Source organism: Cyprinodon tularosa, unplaced genomic scaffold (genome assembly GCF_016077235.1).
Source record: "Cyprinodon tularosa strain WSP-4 unplaced genomic scaffold, ASM1607723v1 ctg19, whole genome shotgun sequence".
Taxonomy (NCBI): domain Eukaryota; kingdom Metazoa; phylum Chordata; class Actinopteri; order Cyprinodontiformes; family Cyprinodontidae; genus Cyprinodon; species Cyprinodon tularosa.
The window spans coordinates 795,568-814,768 of record NW_024038678.1 but is presented as its reverse complement, the minus strand read 5'-3'; the positions used below and the strand labels follow the sequence as shown (position 1 = coordinate 814,768).

At 36.6% G+C, this 19,201-nt stretch overlaps 1 protein-coding gene across 2 annotated transcripts in view; it reads right to left on the bottom strand.

The window, feature by feature from the left end:
• LOC119782195 (thymocyte selection-associated high mobility group box protein TOX-like) overlaps positions 1 to 16,436 on the bottom strand; it is a 115,399-nt gene extending 98,963 nt beyond the window's left edge. The window contains exon 1 of one of the 2 annotated variants that reach the window (XM_038283046.1): positions 15,781 to 16,436. In XM_038283046.1, coding sequence (XP_038138974.1) covers positions 15,781 to 15,885 — 105 coding nt within the window. In that variant the 5' untranslated portion in view covers positions 15,886 to 16,436. The remainder of the gene's footprint in view (positions 1 to 15,780) is intronic. The other variant, XM_038283047.1, reaches the window with a different exon arrangement.
• Between the last annotated feature and the right edge of the window lie 2,765 nt (positions 16,437 to 19,201).

Below are 19,201 nucleotides of genomic sequence, written 5' to 3'. Positions count from 1 at the left end.
ATTCAAACCTTCAAGAAAAAAATTAAATCATGGATCTATTACGTTCATTTCTAGATGCTAAACATTAATTTAAAAGTATAATTTGAAACTGCATGAGTTAAATTCACATTAGATGTGTGCAAATACTTGTGCTTTAATTATTATCTAAAAACAAAGTTTTCTAAATCATTTCCGTATGAAATATCAATTTTCCATCACGCTTATCCCTGTTGGGGTCGCAAAGGGTGCCAATGCCTATCTCTAGCTTTCTATGGGCGAGGTACACCCTGGACAGGTCGCCAGTCCATCGCAGGGCAACACAGAAACAAACAACCATTCACACACTGACACACACCACAGGAGAATTTAGAGAAGCCAATTAACCTTAAAGTCATGTTTTTGGACTGTGGGAGGGAGTCGGAGTACCTAGAGATAACCCACACATCCTCAGGGAGAACATACTAACTCCTTGCAGAAAGAACCCAGGCTGGGAATTGAACCCAGAACCCTCGTGCTGCAAGGCAGCAAGGCTAACCATTGCATCACTGAGCAGCTTATAAAATAAATAAAATAAACATTTATTTTCATGAAAGTGTGATATTCCCATAAAAATGCTAATTAAGATAAAAAATACTTTTTTTTTCTCTGTATAACAAAACTTGTCAGTCATCATTTCTTGCATTAATGAAGATTACATTTTATACCTCAGGAGCTTCACCTCAGATCAAAAGTTTACAATTTTCCAAATTTTTGTTCTATGCTTTTAATCTGAATCTTTTGTAATAAATCTGGACATGGGTGCATAACTTCCAACTTGAAATGTATTTAAAAAAAACTATAAACTAGTAATTTGGCCTAGAGTGAAGTCAGACATCAATTTACTGTGTTAAAACTTTACTATGGGTTCACACATACCAGCCACATGCTAAAAAAAATGGAAACATTTCTGGGCTATTAACAATGGAAACATTTAAAACAATAGGTGATAAAAGACAGTTATTTTTTTTTTATTTTTTTAAATCTGTCACCTCGTCAGTTAAGAGTTTCCTTTATGTGAGCCTCTGTGCACGAGGGATGACGCCTCAATGGGCAGTCAGCAGTTAGGGTTCAAAAAGGAAAACAGCAGCCTGTGAGCTCCTGTTTGTGTGAAAACCAAGGCTACCCAGCTCTGTATCAAGTGCCATTGTTTTGGTAATAGTAAACCTGGGGCACTTGCCAGGAGGCATTAGTCATTCATCTAACAAGTTCCACAAAGCAAACCACAAAGTGCTCCACTGTTGACTTCCTCTTATTGAATTATGAGCACAAAAGCAAATTTTCAAGTATCATGGAGCAGTGGAGAAACTTTCTAACGAGTAGGTACCTGAAGTATGGCTGACGTGCCTGTTTGTCACAGGAGAATGGGTGGGGAGATTTAGGGGAGACGGGTGAAAAGGGGAGTGGGAGGGGATTAGGGCGGGGTGCAATTATTTAGCAGGCCTGCAATACAACATGATCTCTAATTACCCACAAAGCAAAGTGTAACCCTAGCCACAGATAAGACTGCATTATCGGGCTTAATAAAACATGACCATCACTCAATTTCATTCCCTTTCCCTGTCTAACTGCCACAAACACTTGTTTCTGCCTAGGACATATTACTTGCAGGGCTTACTGCACCCTTCACTGTTAAGCTGAAGCAAGTACAGTACATCATTTATTTCTGGAGTCTATTTATTTCACTACAATAAAATAACAAATTTTTTAAAAACTAAAATGATTATTTTTTCATTAAAAAAATGAACAGTTAAAGCATGACCTCATTCAAAACATTCCAATAAACTCAGATCCCTGAAACAAATAATAAAAGACACGTTACCTGCTACCTTTACTCTTTTGCTTTTAAAGCAATCCTTCAACACCCAAATATTTTTTACAGTATATTCTTTATGGGACCCCATTACTTTGTTAAGGTATGTTTAGGCAAAAAAAAAAAAAAAACTTTAAGAAGAATTCACAAATGAAGTTAAATAAACAAATATGTGACAACTCCAGGGCAATTTGCATTCGCCAAGTACCAACATACTGAATCATGTACCAACATAATTTGGATTGACAGTGGTGTACTCTAACAATTAATGAATAACTATAAACTATATAAACACTATGAACATTAACTTATTAAAAAAATTAATAAAATAATGTTTTCTGACTTGAAATTTCTAGCCATTTTTAGCAGATGAGGGAGCTGGTTCTGTTAGAGCCAGCTGAGTCAAATGGAACATGAGAGATTATGAAATCTGATCGACCCAACATAACTGAGCAGGGTCTACGTCAGGAGTAGGCAACGTCTGTCCTTCAGTACCACTGTCCTGCTGCTTTGCATGCTTCCCTGCTCAAACACACCTGAAAATAATGGCTAAATTACATCCTCAGTATGTGTAAGTTTAGCAGAGACTTGACTATTAACCCTTTATTTGTTTACGGGTTGTTGAAACAGAGACACATTAACTACCCCTGATCTAGGTGAATATGCCTCTTTGTCTTCTCCCATTTTCAATCTAAGCAATACAAAATCAGTTTATCTTTAAGTGACAGGGGTAATTTGATAAAGTCGTTTTACATTTGAAGCTTTATTTAAGCATGTATATTCTGCACAAAGCTAAAGAATCACAATTCTTCCTCTTTCACCACTATGGTATGGCAATATTCAAACAAAAGCAAGCTCAAATATGCTCACACATACATTATATATTTGTTTGGCGCATGTGGGTTGTGGCAGTTAAATGCTGCTTTGGTTTTTCACTAGAGTCTACTGTGTCATTAACAATTCTATATAAAGCTCCCTGAAAGTTTCCCTTTCCTGTGTGTTAACAAATGTGCAGAACCACCCTGAGGTCGTTGAAACTTTGTTAACACACAGAATGCCCTCAATAGCCTAACATGTTGACAATATGTCAAGCTTAAAAAAAAAAAAAAACTACTGTTGTTTTCCCTCACTTGTTTTTCTAAGCAACATCACTCACTGGCATGGCAACATAAGCAACTTCAAACTGAACCGGTTGACAACACAAACAGAAGGCCACTTTTTTTTGCCCCTACTCCTGTTTTCAACCCTTACAGTCATCTTGAGTCTTGCAGCCTTAATTTTTTCATGGCTTCTCTTAGTTAGTAACATTTGTGTTACACTGATTGAAAACCTTAAAAAATAACATGGATGTTAACAAAATGATTGTACTCTTACTACTTTGCGTCACGCCTTACTCTCTATCCATCGTGAGTGATTACAGAGCTCATTATTAGCTCTGAGAGGAAGAATGAGCCTACAGTTTGATTACCTCAGTGACTCTGTGGGCAACCACAGTGGGGTGACTGTATTGGACATAGACAATTATAGCCTCCCATAAGCAATTATATTTGGCTGTTATATATGTGAGAGATAATAAACACACACACTTGACAGAAGAAGGGTGGAGGAGATAGTCACAGATTAGACGTAAAAGATTTAATTCAGAAACATATAGATATACAAGGAAATTTCTCACAATAAAAATGCATGCTTGTATTGTAATTTACTTTAAGTGTTCATGGCAATTTATGTTCTGGATTCACCTTCTTTAATTGAGATCAATTGGCACAGATTAAGACAGCTGTCAAAACATTTGTTTGACTCATATTTGTAATGTTTTACAGGGACAAATCAGATCATTTAGTCTGAGTTTTATTTTGCTGAGTTAACTTTTTCATAGATATTGGGATATAAAAGAAACATCAGGAGAATAATATTTGTAAAGGATATTCAGTAAAAAACAAATGAAGGAACAAGACTTAAATGCCTGCCAAGGAACTTTTAAATCATGGCCTTTGGTGTTTGCACAGGACATACCTCAGGAAGCTGAGATAACTGGGAATGTTTGTCCAGCTTTCTGACTTCACCACGCTTCAATATATACAATTTTTACATGAGTATGGATACAGTCCAGTTTTTCTCACAGTATAATTGTGCATCTATGTATTCTTATTTAGAGTACAAAATGTAACCCTGAACTCTACCCCCGCAGCAGACATATCCTTCAACAGGGTTGTCCAGATGTTAAACATGGATGAATGTTTTTTTATATAAAATTTTTTCATTTTCAAGAAGTCGGCCATATTCACTTACCAAAACTTCATCCTTGTGATCACAAACTAAAGTGATATTTTCGCTGTGCCAAAAAAAAAATTAAGAGTACAGTTCAGAATTAACATTGAGCAGCACAAAATGATATCAATTTTGGATCTGAAACATGTCAGAGGGTCAGACTGAGTTATTTTCAAAGAGCTGCAGGTTAAAGGATAGGCACTCGATAATATTCTCATTTGCAAGTTATCAAGAGATACAGGTCACCTTGCAAATGTAGGAGGAAAGTCTTCAATTGGTTCAGAAAAAGTCCTTCCTGCTAGCATAGATGTGCAAAATACAACCTGAATCTCAACTAATACCAGGGTCAAGCCTGAATTGCATCATCTAATACCTGTGGTCTCAAACCCCCATCTGCTAGAGCCGCTGTCCTGACATAGCTTTAAGAAATGAATGGCTCTTTTCTCACCCTCTGCAACACTTTAGTGGCAGGCTAAGGGGATGATTCTTTTATATAGGAGAAAGGACCAGTCTAAAGACTGAAGGACAGTGGCTCTTGAAGACTGGATTTGGATATACAGTGATTTTCATGAATTTGTGTCTTGCAAAGAACCGCCCTGCTGCTGACACATAACTTAACATTATTTGAAATAAACTAAAAGCTAGTATAAGGCCTTGATATAAATATCTGTGTTTTAGGCTTGACAGTCTTTTCATATTCAAGTATTTCATTTTGAAGTAAGAAAGGAAGTAGTTCTTGATCTCCCATGTGCTACCAAATCAACTACTAATCTTTGAAATCTCTGCTCATTACGAGGGTCAGTCTAGGGATCTGTTAAGTTCTCTTTCTTCATCTTCTGTTAAAATATGAAGAGTACTTTAACACCCTAGTGGAAGGCTTTGGCTGACTAATGTAGACTCCCTCTGTTGGTGTGGCAGGTCTTAATTATGTTAACAGACACTAAGGGGGGGGTACACTGGTACCCACAATGAGAAAGCAGCTTGTTACTGTCATGGCCAATAATTAGCACAAAGAGCAATACCCATCCCATCATTAACACACACACATTCATATGTCAATTCAAAATGAAATTCTTATATCAGACATCAAAAACAATATTTACAAGGTAAAACAAAGAGATGCAAGCTATTTGAATGGTGAAAAAGTGATTAATAATCATGCTTGTGGACCAGGTGTCCTATCTATATTCATGTTTTTTCTGTCCTCTGTATATCATTATGGCTGTTCTCCAAAATATTTAATACATGAGTATAAAAGAAAGAAAATCTAAAAAAAAAACATATGATTAGTTTGACAAAATAAGAAAAATAACAATAATAAAGCAAATAAAGTAAGGAAATGTTTGGACCTAAAACAGGCTTACTGAGTCAGCCAATCTCAAAGCCTGTTGCAGTTTTATTGAAATGTTTTCAAATGCTTGGAATCCCCATTAAAATCTCCCCTGTGTGCCGATGCAGGGAGAATACGATTTAGTGGCTGGTTTTGCTCTGCCCTGCTCACAGTGTGTCACCGGCCCTTACTGTGGTATGCATGGCCTTCCTCTGCACAGGGCTTTGAAAGCAATTGTGATTGTGACTCCATAGTCAGCAAAACGCTTGAATGCTCCAGAGTTAGCATGCCCAGTCAGAGATACAAATACACACAAGCTGAAGCACACACACATCTACAGTGTCCCAAACGGGGCCACTGATTACTTCAACCCATTTGATTCTCGCTTATCCCTTCATTCTCCCCCTCTGCCCGTCTGTCACATACCACAGAGTTTGTCATTAGCTAATAGTGAAAACACAACTCACCATGAATGTACACTGCAGCCAACATTACAGGGATTGCTGATTTTCATCAGCCACGTTCAAGCTCTCAGTGTATTAAAAATAACTCTTGCATGTTGGAAAATCAAACAATAAATAATGTTGTCTGTGTTTATTCAAAAGGTTGTTTCACTTGAGGATGATCGCTTAATGGAAAGTGGTTGGACGCAATGACAAAAGGTAATTCGACCTTTGCATGGCTGCGCTGTAATAAAAAATAAAACTGTGATAAGGCATGCAAATGGAGCACGTCATTCCCCTGCTTATCTAAGGCAGAGGAGACCACCAACTAACAAAGACAGCCCTTCAGTTATGTTTTTTCCTTGCAGATATCGGTTGTTGGGATGATATATGAGCTGGGTGGGGCGTAAGTGTATAAACACAGGCCCTCCTCTGTCTGCACTCTATCCTTTTGCTGTACTGTAGGCAAGCACCTCACCCCAGCTGCAGCAGTCAGCACTGTTTGATTAAGGTATTCAAATAAAGGAGCAGGCACCATGTTCCTATTTCACAGAGCAAACCAGAGCTGTTCTGTGAAGTAGCCACAGTACAAATACAGTTTGACATGTTATGAGACAATACATATGTGTTTACTTTAAATGCTTCCCATCACACTCAACCTCTGCATGTGTTAGGAGTGTAACAAGATCTTGCGGTAAAAGAACCTCCAATATTAAAACACCACAAATTTCAAAGTCGGGTCTGTCTTGCAAAATGCTATCCAGGTTTTACTTTTTAATCCACGCATACTACTGGCTCTGATATAAAGGCAAGTACTTTATACAACCTATATCTAGGGGTGGGTGAAAAAAATAATCACTTTGATCATAATTTATACAAGGCAACACGTTCAGAATTCTGTCAAAAGAACAATTCTAAAAATATTCTACTTGATTTGCACAATTTTGCAAGAGTGAGTCATGTACTATTTACATTTCATAAGAAAATATATTAGTCTAAGTCATTGGTATCGAAACTTTTGCAAGTTGGGCCAAAACTACCAAGAATTCTAAACTCATATACCCACCTGTTAGAGCCAGCTTTTAGCTGCCTTATGAAGGTGTGTCAAACACTGTGTATGCATGAAGTCACAGGATGTTTGTGGTTCTATGATGGTATTATAAGCAAAGGTAAATGTAGTGAATAAAACAATAGACACTTATTCTGAATATTTTCAATCCAATCCAATGAAATCTTCCTCTTCAGAAATTAAAATGTTTTCAGTCTGCATTAACCACCTGTGCAGTATGCCAAATTCTGATTATTTTTAGAGAGCAGGCAGCTGCCATACCAACAAATTTAATGGGAAACAACTTTTTGACATCCCTACTTTGAACATCTCTTTTCTAAATGTTCTTTGTCCCACAATGTTTCATGCAAAAAACAGAACAAAAGAACTATAACAATGTCCTATAAAAAACAGTTTTTAAAGCCTATGCTGATACCAATTATTTATAAATCACTCTAACCAATCCCTGTTATGGGCTGCACATTTTTTGAGACTGACTCTTTAAGCCTATATTGCTTTCTCTTCCTCCATTTAGATGATGAAACAAATGAAACAATGGAAACGTTAAATGGAACAAATAAAAGTTATACAAGCCTCAGTCTAAACAGAGAAAACATTTATTGACTAATCAAAAAAAAACATTAACAATGGAAAGTAAATGCAGGGAGCAGCAATGTATGCATCTAATGTGAACTCAAGGCATGGCTGCTAAATGCACTAATGGAATTAGTGAATGCATGTACGTATCAGCCAAAGTAGATTTAAGAAAAAAATACTGATATTGGCGGACTAATATATCAGTCTATCTCTAATTAGAACTCAGTTATAGTTTTTCTAATTATTTTTTAGTAAGAATAGTAATATTGTTATTACTACAACTAGCAGTAATAGTAAAATTAGAGTTAAGGTTTTTAATGAATATATATACCAAAATTAATAGATCCTATCCGGAATTGATCAATAGCTCTCAGGTAAAAGTTGCAGCCTGATACACAACACATCCAGGATTTACAATGCTGTTACAACAATAAAAAATATACAATGTAAGCTCCCCAAATTTGCTTTAAAATATGCTTTCTTAAGTTCAAAGTGTAGTTTATATGCATAGGGCTCTTATTTTGAAAGTCTGAAGTAAAGTTCCAGCAACTCTATTGCAGATACATCGATTTATCGGCTGGACGATTTTAGTGTCTGGCTCATTAATTGGCATCAGCCAAAATTCCAGCGTTTTATTTTCAATACACTGTCACAATTACAGAGCAACGCATTTAACCCATCCCCTTAGGGAGCAGTGTGCTGCCCGGGGAGTGTGGGGGTTAAGGGTCTTTGCTCAGGGACCCAGAGTGGCAGTCCACTGCAGTCAAATGGGGCTTGAGCTCAGAACCTCAGGATTCCAAGCACAAAGCCCTAACCACTAGGCCACACCCCGAAAGTAGCCATTAGCGTGAAGGGTCTTGCCTAAGGACCCACAGTGGTAGCTCATTCCTCTGAGCTGAGATAGGAACCCAGGCTTCCTGTTTGCAGGATGGTTGCCTTACCACTTCAGCCAGCCAGCCGCAAAATGCCGCCGATGTCCCTCCCGTCCTGAGTGCAAGGCAGCTCCGAGCAGCACCTCCCTGACTGAGCTCTCTTTGCATGTATTTAGCTGTAATGCTGTTTGAACGTTTTAAAGAATTGCTACTTAAAGAATGTATATGATACTAAACTACAGTAATTATAAATTGATTTTTTAATAACATTATTATAAATTTAATAGTCCACCGGACGATCAATCTTCACGGAAGGCAGCCGATACACAACAACGAGGATTCAAGTCTGTTACACAATAATAAATAAAAGTAAGAAATTTGCTTTAAATTGTTGCTTAAAGTAAAGATACGAAGAATTTTTGCATAGGACCTTCATTTTAAAAGTCGAAGAAGCCAGATTCTATTGCAGACTCGATTATCGCTGGTTGATTTTAGTTCTGTATAAATTTGGATCGCGCAAATTCAGCGTTCATTATGAATCTAACACTGTCACATTAGGCATGATTACCATGGGGTTAAGGTTTCTAGACCAGATTTGCAGTCCACGAGTAAAGGCTTGACTCAGAACTCGATTCCCAACCAAGCTAACACTTAGGCAACACTCTGAAAGTAGCCATGTAGCGGAAGGGTCATTGCTAAGACACGTGTTATTCCTCAATCTAGTTTAGTCCCTTGTGTTCATTGAAGGATGGAACTTTTCATTTGCTGGTAAATATGACAAATTTATATTTCTGAGGTGGTTTTGTGAACGAGTATTCAAATTGAATCAGATACAAAACACCTCCCATTAGCCAGAGTGTTTTCGCTTTTATTCATATGCAGCCACTTGTTTTAATTTGTAAATGCTCATCTGTAGAATTGTAGTTACCAAAACACATAAAGTTATAAATATTAATTTCACAGGTAGGGCGAAACAATCAGGTGTGGAGCCACTTAATGAAGGATGTAACAGGTGTTGGACGCAGCATCTGCAGCGTTAGAGTTAGTCAGGTCTCCAGCACCAGTAATGCAAAAAAATCACCTCAAATTTGTGGCCATATCTACATCAGCACCCCAATTATTTTGTAGTAATAGTCTTATATTGACACTGCTCAAATTAAACTAGCTTATTTTAGTTCTATAGTTTTATGTTCTGTTTCTTTGTCTTGAATATCTTTTGGTTGTTATGAGAATTTGAGTTGGACTACAGTTTCCGTGTATGTCTATGTTTAGTTTGTTTAATATTCTGACCAATATATATTGGATATCGGCAAATATCTGATTCTGGCCAATATATTGGATAATTTTCTTTTAAAGCCCCCAATATTGATATCAGTATCGGCTTTCCATCCCATATCCCATATCGGTCGGGCTCTATACTCTATTGACACTATAGAATAAAGACTCATCAAACAGCTTCAGCTTTGCAAAACTTTAACTAAGGGGATCCTTTATTACAATGGATCTGGTAACAACTAAACATCAGCTACCGCTCTGAAAATCCAAAGTTCCTGCCGAAGGTTTACTCCTCTAGTGTCATCTGCTAGCCTTCTAGTATTTACAAGAGGGTGTGAGGCTTAAAGTTTGATCGAAAATAAACTTATTTTAACTGTACAGTAACCCATTATACGTTTAGTGTAAAATTGACTGTCCGGTTATATGAAGAAGTAATCTAAGGAAAATGGCCAAGCACTAATGTATATAACTTCAAACAGTAATTATTATGCTAGATAAGATTAGTTAACTCAAGCTCTATTTCGAAATTAATCATCTTCAAAGAATAATTGCAAAAGTCAGATCTAAACATAACACAATGCATTAAATAGCCATTCATTTGAACACTCTTCTCATTTTTTTCCTGCTTGGAAATACAAAAAAAAATACTTTTGAATGTAGAAAAAAAAGCATTAATATGGCAAAGTCAAACCTAAACTGAAATATTAAAGCTAAAACTAAAAACAAATAAAAAATAAAAACAAAAAAGGAAAACAAAACTGGGATGGTTAATAGTAAAATTTTTCAAGTGATTTCAGTATTTTATGTTTTCTTCTCTCATGAACTAGATGCTTGGTCACACCCCTGAGCATGTATGTATATCTAATGCTGGAAGCAATAAAATCTGCTACTGTAAGTTTTGCATCACTGTCATAGCAAAATGCTTCTATAATGCTATCATTTCATGTAATTTCCAGTCAGATGTGGAGGAGCACAACAGCTACACCGGCATTCATAGTCACTGTGAAAAAAAGAGTTTTGAAATCCACTCAAGTAGAAATCTTCGTGGTTATTTATAGATCTCTGTACATCATTTCAATCTGCACTTTAAGTGTGTCATCACTGCTCTTTTCAAGCAGCACTTTTTGGTATTCTTACCTTTTAAGTGCTTAGCAGAGAAGAAACTCTTAAAAAGAGTGAACAAGTAAAATTATTTATCTCTATAAACATCTGACATCAAAAACTGAACAAAGTTCACGTTTCCTTCCTGTAAGGCTTTTTTTTGTTGTCGATCATGGACAAGGTAGAGAAGCTAAAGGAAACGATTTATGCAACTGCAGGTAATCAGAGCAAATATTACACAGTAATAGCAGTTGATTACAATGGGCAGTTAGAACAGTTGAACTCAAAATGTCTAAACAAGCACTGTGATGATGCTTGAGAGCATGAAAACGGCATGTGCTGGTTGGAAGTCAAATAAACTTTTTAATAAGTGCAAAAAAGATCAAAAATTTGTTAGTAATTTGAAAACTGGTGGTATAAAATTCAATTTTTTTCTTGTACAGTTTATATGACTCATATTAAGACTTTAGCAACATCATAACAGGAAATGGAGAAATGTTTTCACACATTGTCAATTAGTTGCAGTATTGAGTCTTTTTTCGAAGCTTTTTTTTTTTAGAATATAAGGTTTTAACATACATTGGTGATAACTTACACACCATTATTGGTACTCAGAATAGATTCAAATGAACACATTTGTAATTCACAATATTCAGCATTTAAATCATATTTGTAACATAACATATTCTTTCTAACATATTGTATTGACCTAATATGTTGAAGTGGGCAGATATTAATAACCAATATTTATCTCCATCCAGTTGCTGCTTATGCTCTAGAAGTGGGGGTTAGGGACTGTGTGTGCTTGGGAATAGGACTGGGGGAGCGGGAGGGGTTACCACAACCATATTCCTTTGGCCATATGATGCAGTGTAATCAGTGGAGTGTGGAGTGTTTAACTAAAGGGGAGGGAAATACATACAATAGGTGAATATCCATCATCAGTTATAAAAGCAGCATTACTATTGACTGTCAAAATTATATTTTCCTATGGTGCATGCCAGAATTGAATAGAATAGAATATTAATCCAGTGAGTAAGTGATATTGTTAGGTGTAGTATCCATTATCAGAAATGAAGGAATGGTGCAGACGCTTGAACAGCTGCTTCTGCACAGTCTAATAATTTCTGATAACAAACACCTTGAAGGACATTATACTGCTTTTATTATGTTCCTTTAAAAAAAATAATAAAAACAACTATTTACACCTTAATGGTGTTTTTTTTACTGTTAAAATTGTATGTTTTTCACATGCAGTGTCAGAGTGGACTATTAAATAGCTTTTGTTGTGCATATCAGCCCTTTGACTGACGTCTAGACCACGCCCCCTAAGCTAGTTACACTGAAATGTGTTAAAATTACGCTGAAATTAGGCCAATACACTGGCTTTTAATTAGATAAATGTTGGCAAAACAGTATATTTGAAGATATTTGCCTCCTTATTTGCATGTAACCAAGAAAAAAGCACAGTGAAAACGTGAACAACGCTCCCTTCAGATTTTGTCAAACAGTCAACCAAGTACTTGAAGGCACGTGAACAAATGATCTTCCAACCCACCAGCAGACAGAGGGCGGCTTTGAAAGTAAGGTTGAAGTGACCAGGTTCGGAGGGATTTACAAACGGCTGGTCTGTCAAGCTTAACCCACCAATAGTGAAAGGGGTTTTATTGTTTACATAATAAAACGCAGCATTCCTTCACCGGTGCACAGCCATGTTACTGTGGCTGCAGATAGATCACAGCAAAGTTTCTGGGTCAATCTGATAGTTTTCATATAAAATGGGAGATACAAACATTACCTCTAACAGAATATATTTGGATGACTAAATATACTAAAACTACACACATCCACTACTTTCAAGGTAATTATGATCTCAGCCAAGAACAACAGAAAGAACAGCTGCTGATGGCTACTTATTTATCTGTGAAGTCTACTAAATATTCTGTCACAAATATCAATATAGTTTTACTGTTCAATATTAGCGATACCAACTGAAATTGCCTTTATTTGCATTGTATTTACTTTAAAATGTTGCTAATGTAACATTGTGATTTTTATCTTCTTGGAAGATAAGCCATTCACCCTAATGTAAGATCTCTCTCCAAAGACTGTCCTGTAGTATCCACCTTTGTATGAACTCTAACCAGTTTCCCTGTACCTTTTGAAGGGGCACATGCCCATAGTATGATACATCCACCATCTTGTTTCCCTGTGGTGCAGGTGTGTGTTTTTAATGTTATGTATTGTTTTAATTTCTTAACACTTACCCACAGCTGGACTCTATTGCCTTATTAGGGATACCAGAGTTAGTTGCAGTATATTTTATTTATGTAAAGTGGGCTTAACATAAATGCAGGCCTCATAATTAAAGGTTGTATTTATTTCTCCATTATTTTTCCATACAGTTCCATGCAAAGTTTTACTTGACACGTTTTCTACTAACTAATTGTATGTCATTAAAAACAGCAAAGTGGAATAAAGTTTATAGATGTAACCCTAAAAAATGTGGGAACGATAACTTTTTATTTTATTTTTTTCTTCTTTATATAAAATAAAGACTTAAGTGAAAAAAAGCATCATTAGTACTGTCTGTAATATTGCCACTTTTGGAAACCTAAGACAATAGTCAAATGGTTGTTGTTATTAAGGGTTTTATACACATCAATTTTGAATATATTGCTTTTTTACTAATAGTTCTGTACGCGCAGAATGGAGCTTCCATGTCCTACCAGTGCATGTGTGTGTTCTCTCTGGGTACTCCGGCTTCCTCCCACAGTCCAAACACACGACTGTAAGGTTAATTGGCTTCTCTAAATTGAGTGTGTGTGTGCATGGTTGTGTCTTTGTGTGTCTCTGTGTTGCCCTGCAACAGACTAGTGACCTGTCCAGAGAAAGGCACCAGTACCACTGCGACCCTGACAGGACTAAGCGGAATAAAATTGATTGAATGGATAAAATATCTGCATGAATATGAAAGGTCAGGTATTAAAGAAATACCTCAAAGTGGTTATTAGCCTCTGGTCTAATCCCAGCTTCACTAGCGGACCTGTGCAGAATTGATAAACTTACAAACCAAGGCTGTCTTAGATAATATGCAGCAAACACATGTGATCCATACATGCAGTACCAACAAGACAAATCACACGTCTGTTTTCTGCCTATGTCAGTTTGACAAGTGTTCTCAGACAGAAACTTGACCTTGTTCACTGTGTTAACAGGACACCAAAAGACTCCCTGCTGGTCTCATTTGCATTGTTAGTGAAGCTACTTAGTGTTACATGTGTGATGATAGAAAAAAATGCAGAAAAAAAATCAGAAAAAAATCCCACAGCAAAGAGAGTAGAGTGGGTTTTAATTATTTAACGAAACACTTGTAATTTCTAAAGGAAGCTACACTTCAGTGCCAGCACTAGTGGTTAGAGTCACTTTCTCTCTCACAGAAGCTCTTTATATCATCCAATATCTAGTGGCTTTGTTTCCAGGATTCATGCACTCTGCATAGATAGCAGCGTATTCTTGGGATTATCCACATAGAGGATGATCCTAATTCGCTTGACCTACAAAAAGATAGCCTCAGCTTGTGTCATCCATTCATGTGTCACAGGTAAAAGAAAAACTTCCCTGATCACTGAAAGTTTTCAGTTGCACTAATTTCACATATAATGAGAGCAAAGTGCGACTTGACAGCACGGTTTATTTTTCATGACCCGAAAGCTGGAGATTTTGATTACGGGATTGTTCTGTTCGGTTACAGATTTTCCAGTGCCCACACAGTGAAAGGCAAACATCCCCTACTGACTTCTGCATCATTCCCTCCTCTCAAACACTCAAGAGCTATGTTTAATCTGCAGAGGAGAAAACTCTGAACCATTTTTAATCTCATACCAACTTCAGAGAGCAGGTCAGCATCTGTAGGGCCCAAGGATTTAATCCTACAGCCACGGTAAGCGATGAAAACAATAATGTCAAATTCAGGCTACATTTATAAATAGTGAGTTAAACTATTGTCACTTTATATCCAAATTACATATATAAGGATTTTGTGAAGCTTTGTTTGCGTTACATCTGATCTCTAGGTTTTTTCTTAAATTTCTTAATTTAACTGCAAGAAATTTATATATCAATAAACATTTGTTCACGTTTTATATTGTAAGCACAAACTTTAATGCATACTATTGTAGATCAATGCAAATACGTATGATGAGATGATGATACTTTTGTTTTAAATTTTAATGTAGTTTACGTTGAGAATAAAATCCAAAGCTGGAAGCATAGAAGTGGCAGCCTCATGCTGTGGGCATGCATTTCCCACTTAAAGTACAGCGGTTCTATGAAGACTATCTGTAATGTATTAGGAGTATTCTTCAGCAAATCTTTATTGTGAATTATTAAATTAATCAGGTTAATTTATTTAAGAAGACAACTGCTGTTTTCTAAGCCACCTGCGCTGCATCGCTGGATCAGCGCAGTTCAAAAACCTCAAGTTTACATAGCTGAGCGAAAAACCTTTCAACTGTGTTTGTCTGGTTACAGATAAATGAACTGTGCATTAAAGGAACACGTCTATATAACCACCAAAACGCATGTGGTAAAGCAGACATGAAAAGACAGATAGACAACATAATGCTGGACCGGACAGCCCGGTCTGTATGGAATATATGAATATATATGCGTATTTCCCTTTGCCATGTAAGGTATGGGATATGCCAGGCCAGTTCGCTGCGCAACGTCCACAGGGAACATAAGTATTATGAAAGGCAAGAGGAACAGAAAAGTTGAAAAACACAAATATTTCAAATTCAATTAGAAACAATTAATTTCTGCAAAAATAATAACAGTTTAAGTCTTAGTTCAAACTGATCCACGACACTTTTAATTGCAGACACCTGACATTAATTTGCAAAAGCGCGCATATAAGCATCCGTTAGAAGTGCGCGGCTGTTACAGGATGTGTTGTTTTCTTCCTTACAGACAAGTGGTACATAGAGGATTACAGTGCACGGCTGTTTATTTACCTTGTTCGAGTGGTAATAGTCCAAGGAGTTCAGGCAACTTGGATCAGTCGGCAGGGAGCAAGAACCCACATTTGCCGGGGGCGCAGGATAAAATCTCACGTCCATCTCAGGCTGAGCGAGACTGAAGGCATGAAATCACTTTCGGCGTGTTTCACTGACTGTTTGGTTATATACGGCGCCAAAGCTGGAGAAAATGGTAGTAAATATAAATACTAAAAAAAATAAAAATATAATAATGATAAACTGGAAAGAAAAAACAAGTGCAGGAGTTTTTCTCGGTGAACTGTGTTCTTCAGATTCGTACTTCGGCAACAAATCTGCTGATGCGCAGTCCTCCTTCAGAGCCAGGATGCGTAACAGACTCACTCACTCACTCTAAACGGATAGTGCAAATTCATTGGTGGTACGCACGTGTTGGCCAAACAATGCAAAGCTCCAACTTAAATCCTGTTTTGTGAGGTTGTATTTTTTTTTTCACGACTTAAAACAATTCAAACAGTCCCACAGACGTCCTCTGGTGCTTCCTCCACTGCTATCAGCACTCCATACAGGCTTTGTTATGGAGCAGCATATTCTTGCATTGGTTCCAGTACAGAAGTGGTTAGACTTCCCTCTGCCATGCGACCTCTGCCGATAATAAACGGGAAAGAGGAACGGAGGGAGCATAGAGGGGGGGGAGGGGAGATTGGTGGCTGCCTTGGCAACCGCTCTCCTTTCTGCAACTGCGCGCCTCTGATTAGCTGGAAATGTAGTAGTGTGCACGACTGTGCATTATAAAGCGCACTCTGCTTCCACCAGGGCTTCATAAAGGCTTCCATTTGGGTTATTGTGCCAAGGTGGATGGGAGGAGGTGGCACAAAGTCTCTCTTTTTAGTCTGAACGTGTTGCAATGGATTTTCTTCTCCCGTTTTGATTTTAAGTGCAGACCATTAACTTTTAATCAACATAACAACCAATAAGTAATTTAATGTCATTAAACTGCAAGGTGAAACAACCATCTTAACTTCTGCATGATTAGTTTATGCAGTTAGAGAGTCTGTTTATTAAAAGTATTTGGATAAGCATTTAAAAACTTTATTTACACCTGAAATATGTGCAACATTACCAGGAGTGAGCACAGGAATTATTTTTTTCAAGACTAGAGGAAATTTGAGGAGGAGAATTTTTTAATTGTGTATCTTTTTTGTTGTAAATCCAAAAATGCATCATTCACAGGACCCGACGCCTTACAAGATATGTATTTTATGCTTTTATTTTTCTTGGTTTGCTTATAGATAATCATTTGCTATATATTTTATATTAAAATTGTCTCCATTAAATAATAAGTCAATGTTTGCCATATTAATTTGTTTTTACGTCGTTATAACGCATAAAACATGATGGCAATTAGGAAAGTAATTGCACAATAGCAATAAAATGTATATCAAAATCATTTGTAAGTGTGTGTGTGTGAGTGTAATGGTGGGCGCATCTACGTGAATACACTATTTGCATGCTTGTAACTGCCTTGTACCCTCACAGTGTGCAGTTGTTGCACTAGTTGTTTCTGCTTGTGATCATTACACACAAGTACATGACCTTATGATCTTTTAGATTTTTAAATATGAAAGGGGCGGTTTTATATAAATGAAAAATACTTTTCTAATTACTTACTAATGATGATGTAACCACAAAACCATGGCTTCCCTCTGCAATTGATGCTTGGGGGTTTCGGTGCCCACAATTAGTCCACCTTGGTAATAACTGATGACTTTTACTTCTTTAGCTTTACATATATATATATATATATATATATATATATATATATATATATATATATATATATATATATATATATGCACAATATACTTTATAAAATATGGGCATAATAAGCTGTATCAAGTGGTGATAAGGACTAAAATGTAAGAGAGCATAGAGTACAGCAATAACACCAAACAAAATAAGACTGTAAGCATTTTATAAATAGAAATGATGATTATAATTGTCCTAACAAAGCCAGAAACAACGAAATGTCTGTGTTGCAGCAACATTACTTTATACAGCAGGAAGTGCAATATCCAATTTTCTGCTTTTGCATGGTGCCTGTTTGTGCATATTAGCAGGACATTATTCTTGCTTCTATGTATACAGCTTGTGTTTGTGCATGTGTGTAAACTCTATGTCTCTATACATAACTCTGTAAGTACGCATAGATCTGGCAGCAGAAGAAAAAAAAAAACAGAGAAGGGAGGGGTCACATCCAAGTAGCTCATGTGCCCCCCAACATATCCCAGAACAAAAACTAAATCACTACGGATAAGCAGTCGCCCACTATACAGAATGGACCCAATGCTGGACATGGGCCAAGATCAGGGAACATGCTAGAGTTTTGTTTAAACAAAAACAGTTGGTTTGTTGAACTTATGAACCAAAAATCTGCAAATTTGATGTGTTATCACATATTTCCTTTAACTCTTGACATTAAGTGTCTTTAAATTTTTAATTCTGTCCCTGTTTGTGCTAAGGAACCTTGTTTTTCTATGATCTACATGTTCTTAATGTATTTATTAGTTAGAACAGTATTTCACCTTAAAATTGTCTTTGTTTATTTCCCTTTATATATTTAATGATATTTCTTTCATAATTATTAGCCTTATTGCTGTTGCTGTTATTGTTAGAACTAATAATAGCCAGTATAAAATACAATAAAATACATGTATATTGTAATTAAATATAAGAAATTAATAAATATTGTTAGTCAGTGGAGTTTTTAATGTATATTAGGCCTATATCAATAAAAAAAAGATGCATATGAGAGTGTTTGGGGGCAGAGGCTGCAAAGGTATGTTGACCCTATGCAAAATCATGTTGGCCCTACTGAAAACTACATGAAAAGCCCTGACTTTTACACAACAGTGCAAAGCATTTTGAAAAGAGCATAACAAATGACATGCTTCGGGTGGAATATGTACAAGAAGTTTTAATCTTGTATTACCATGCAGCTCCAAATGCTTGCAGTGCTTGTGTGAGCTATACCTCTGACAGCTCTCGGAATGTGATGGATAGCACACCCTTGCCCTGTGATGTGCATGCACATTTGATGTTGAAATGGCCTATCCATGGGACCATTGTCTTTCAATCATGTCAAGGCAAAGTACAGAACAGAGCACATTTTCAGCTGCATGACGCTATTACTGTGCCACAGTTTACAGCCCATCCATACACCCAGCCCTCAAAATAATGTGCAACTGTCTGCTGATGTAGTTTTGTTTAAAGATCCCTGATTGGATTCATTTTACAATGGATTCAAAGATACTAATATTTCAAGCCCTTAACATTCTTATAAGAGTCTAAGAGACAGGGTATCAATGAGTTAGACTAGACTTGAATAACTGAGGATGCAACTGTAAGAAAGATTTAAAAATAGACACATGAAATATAA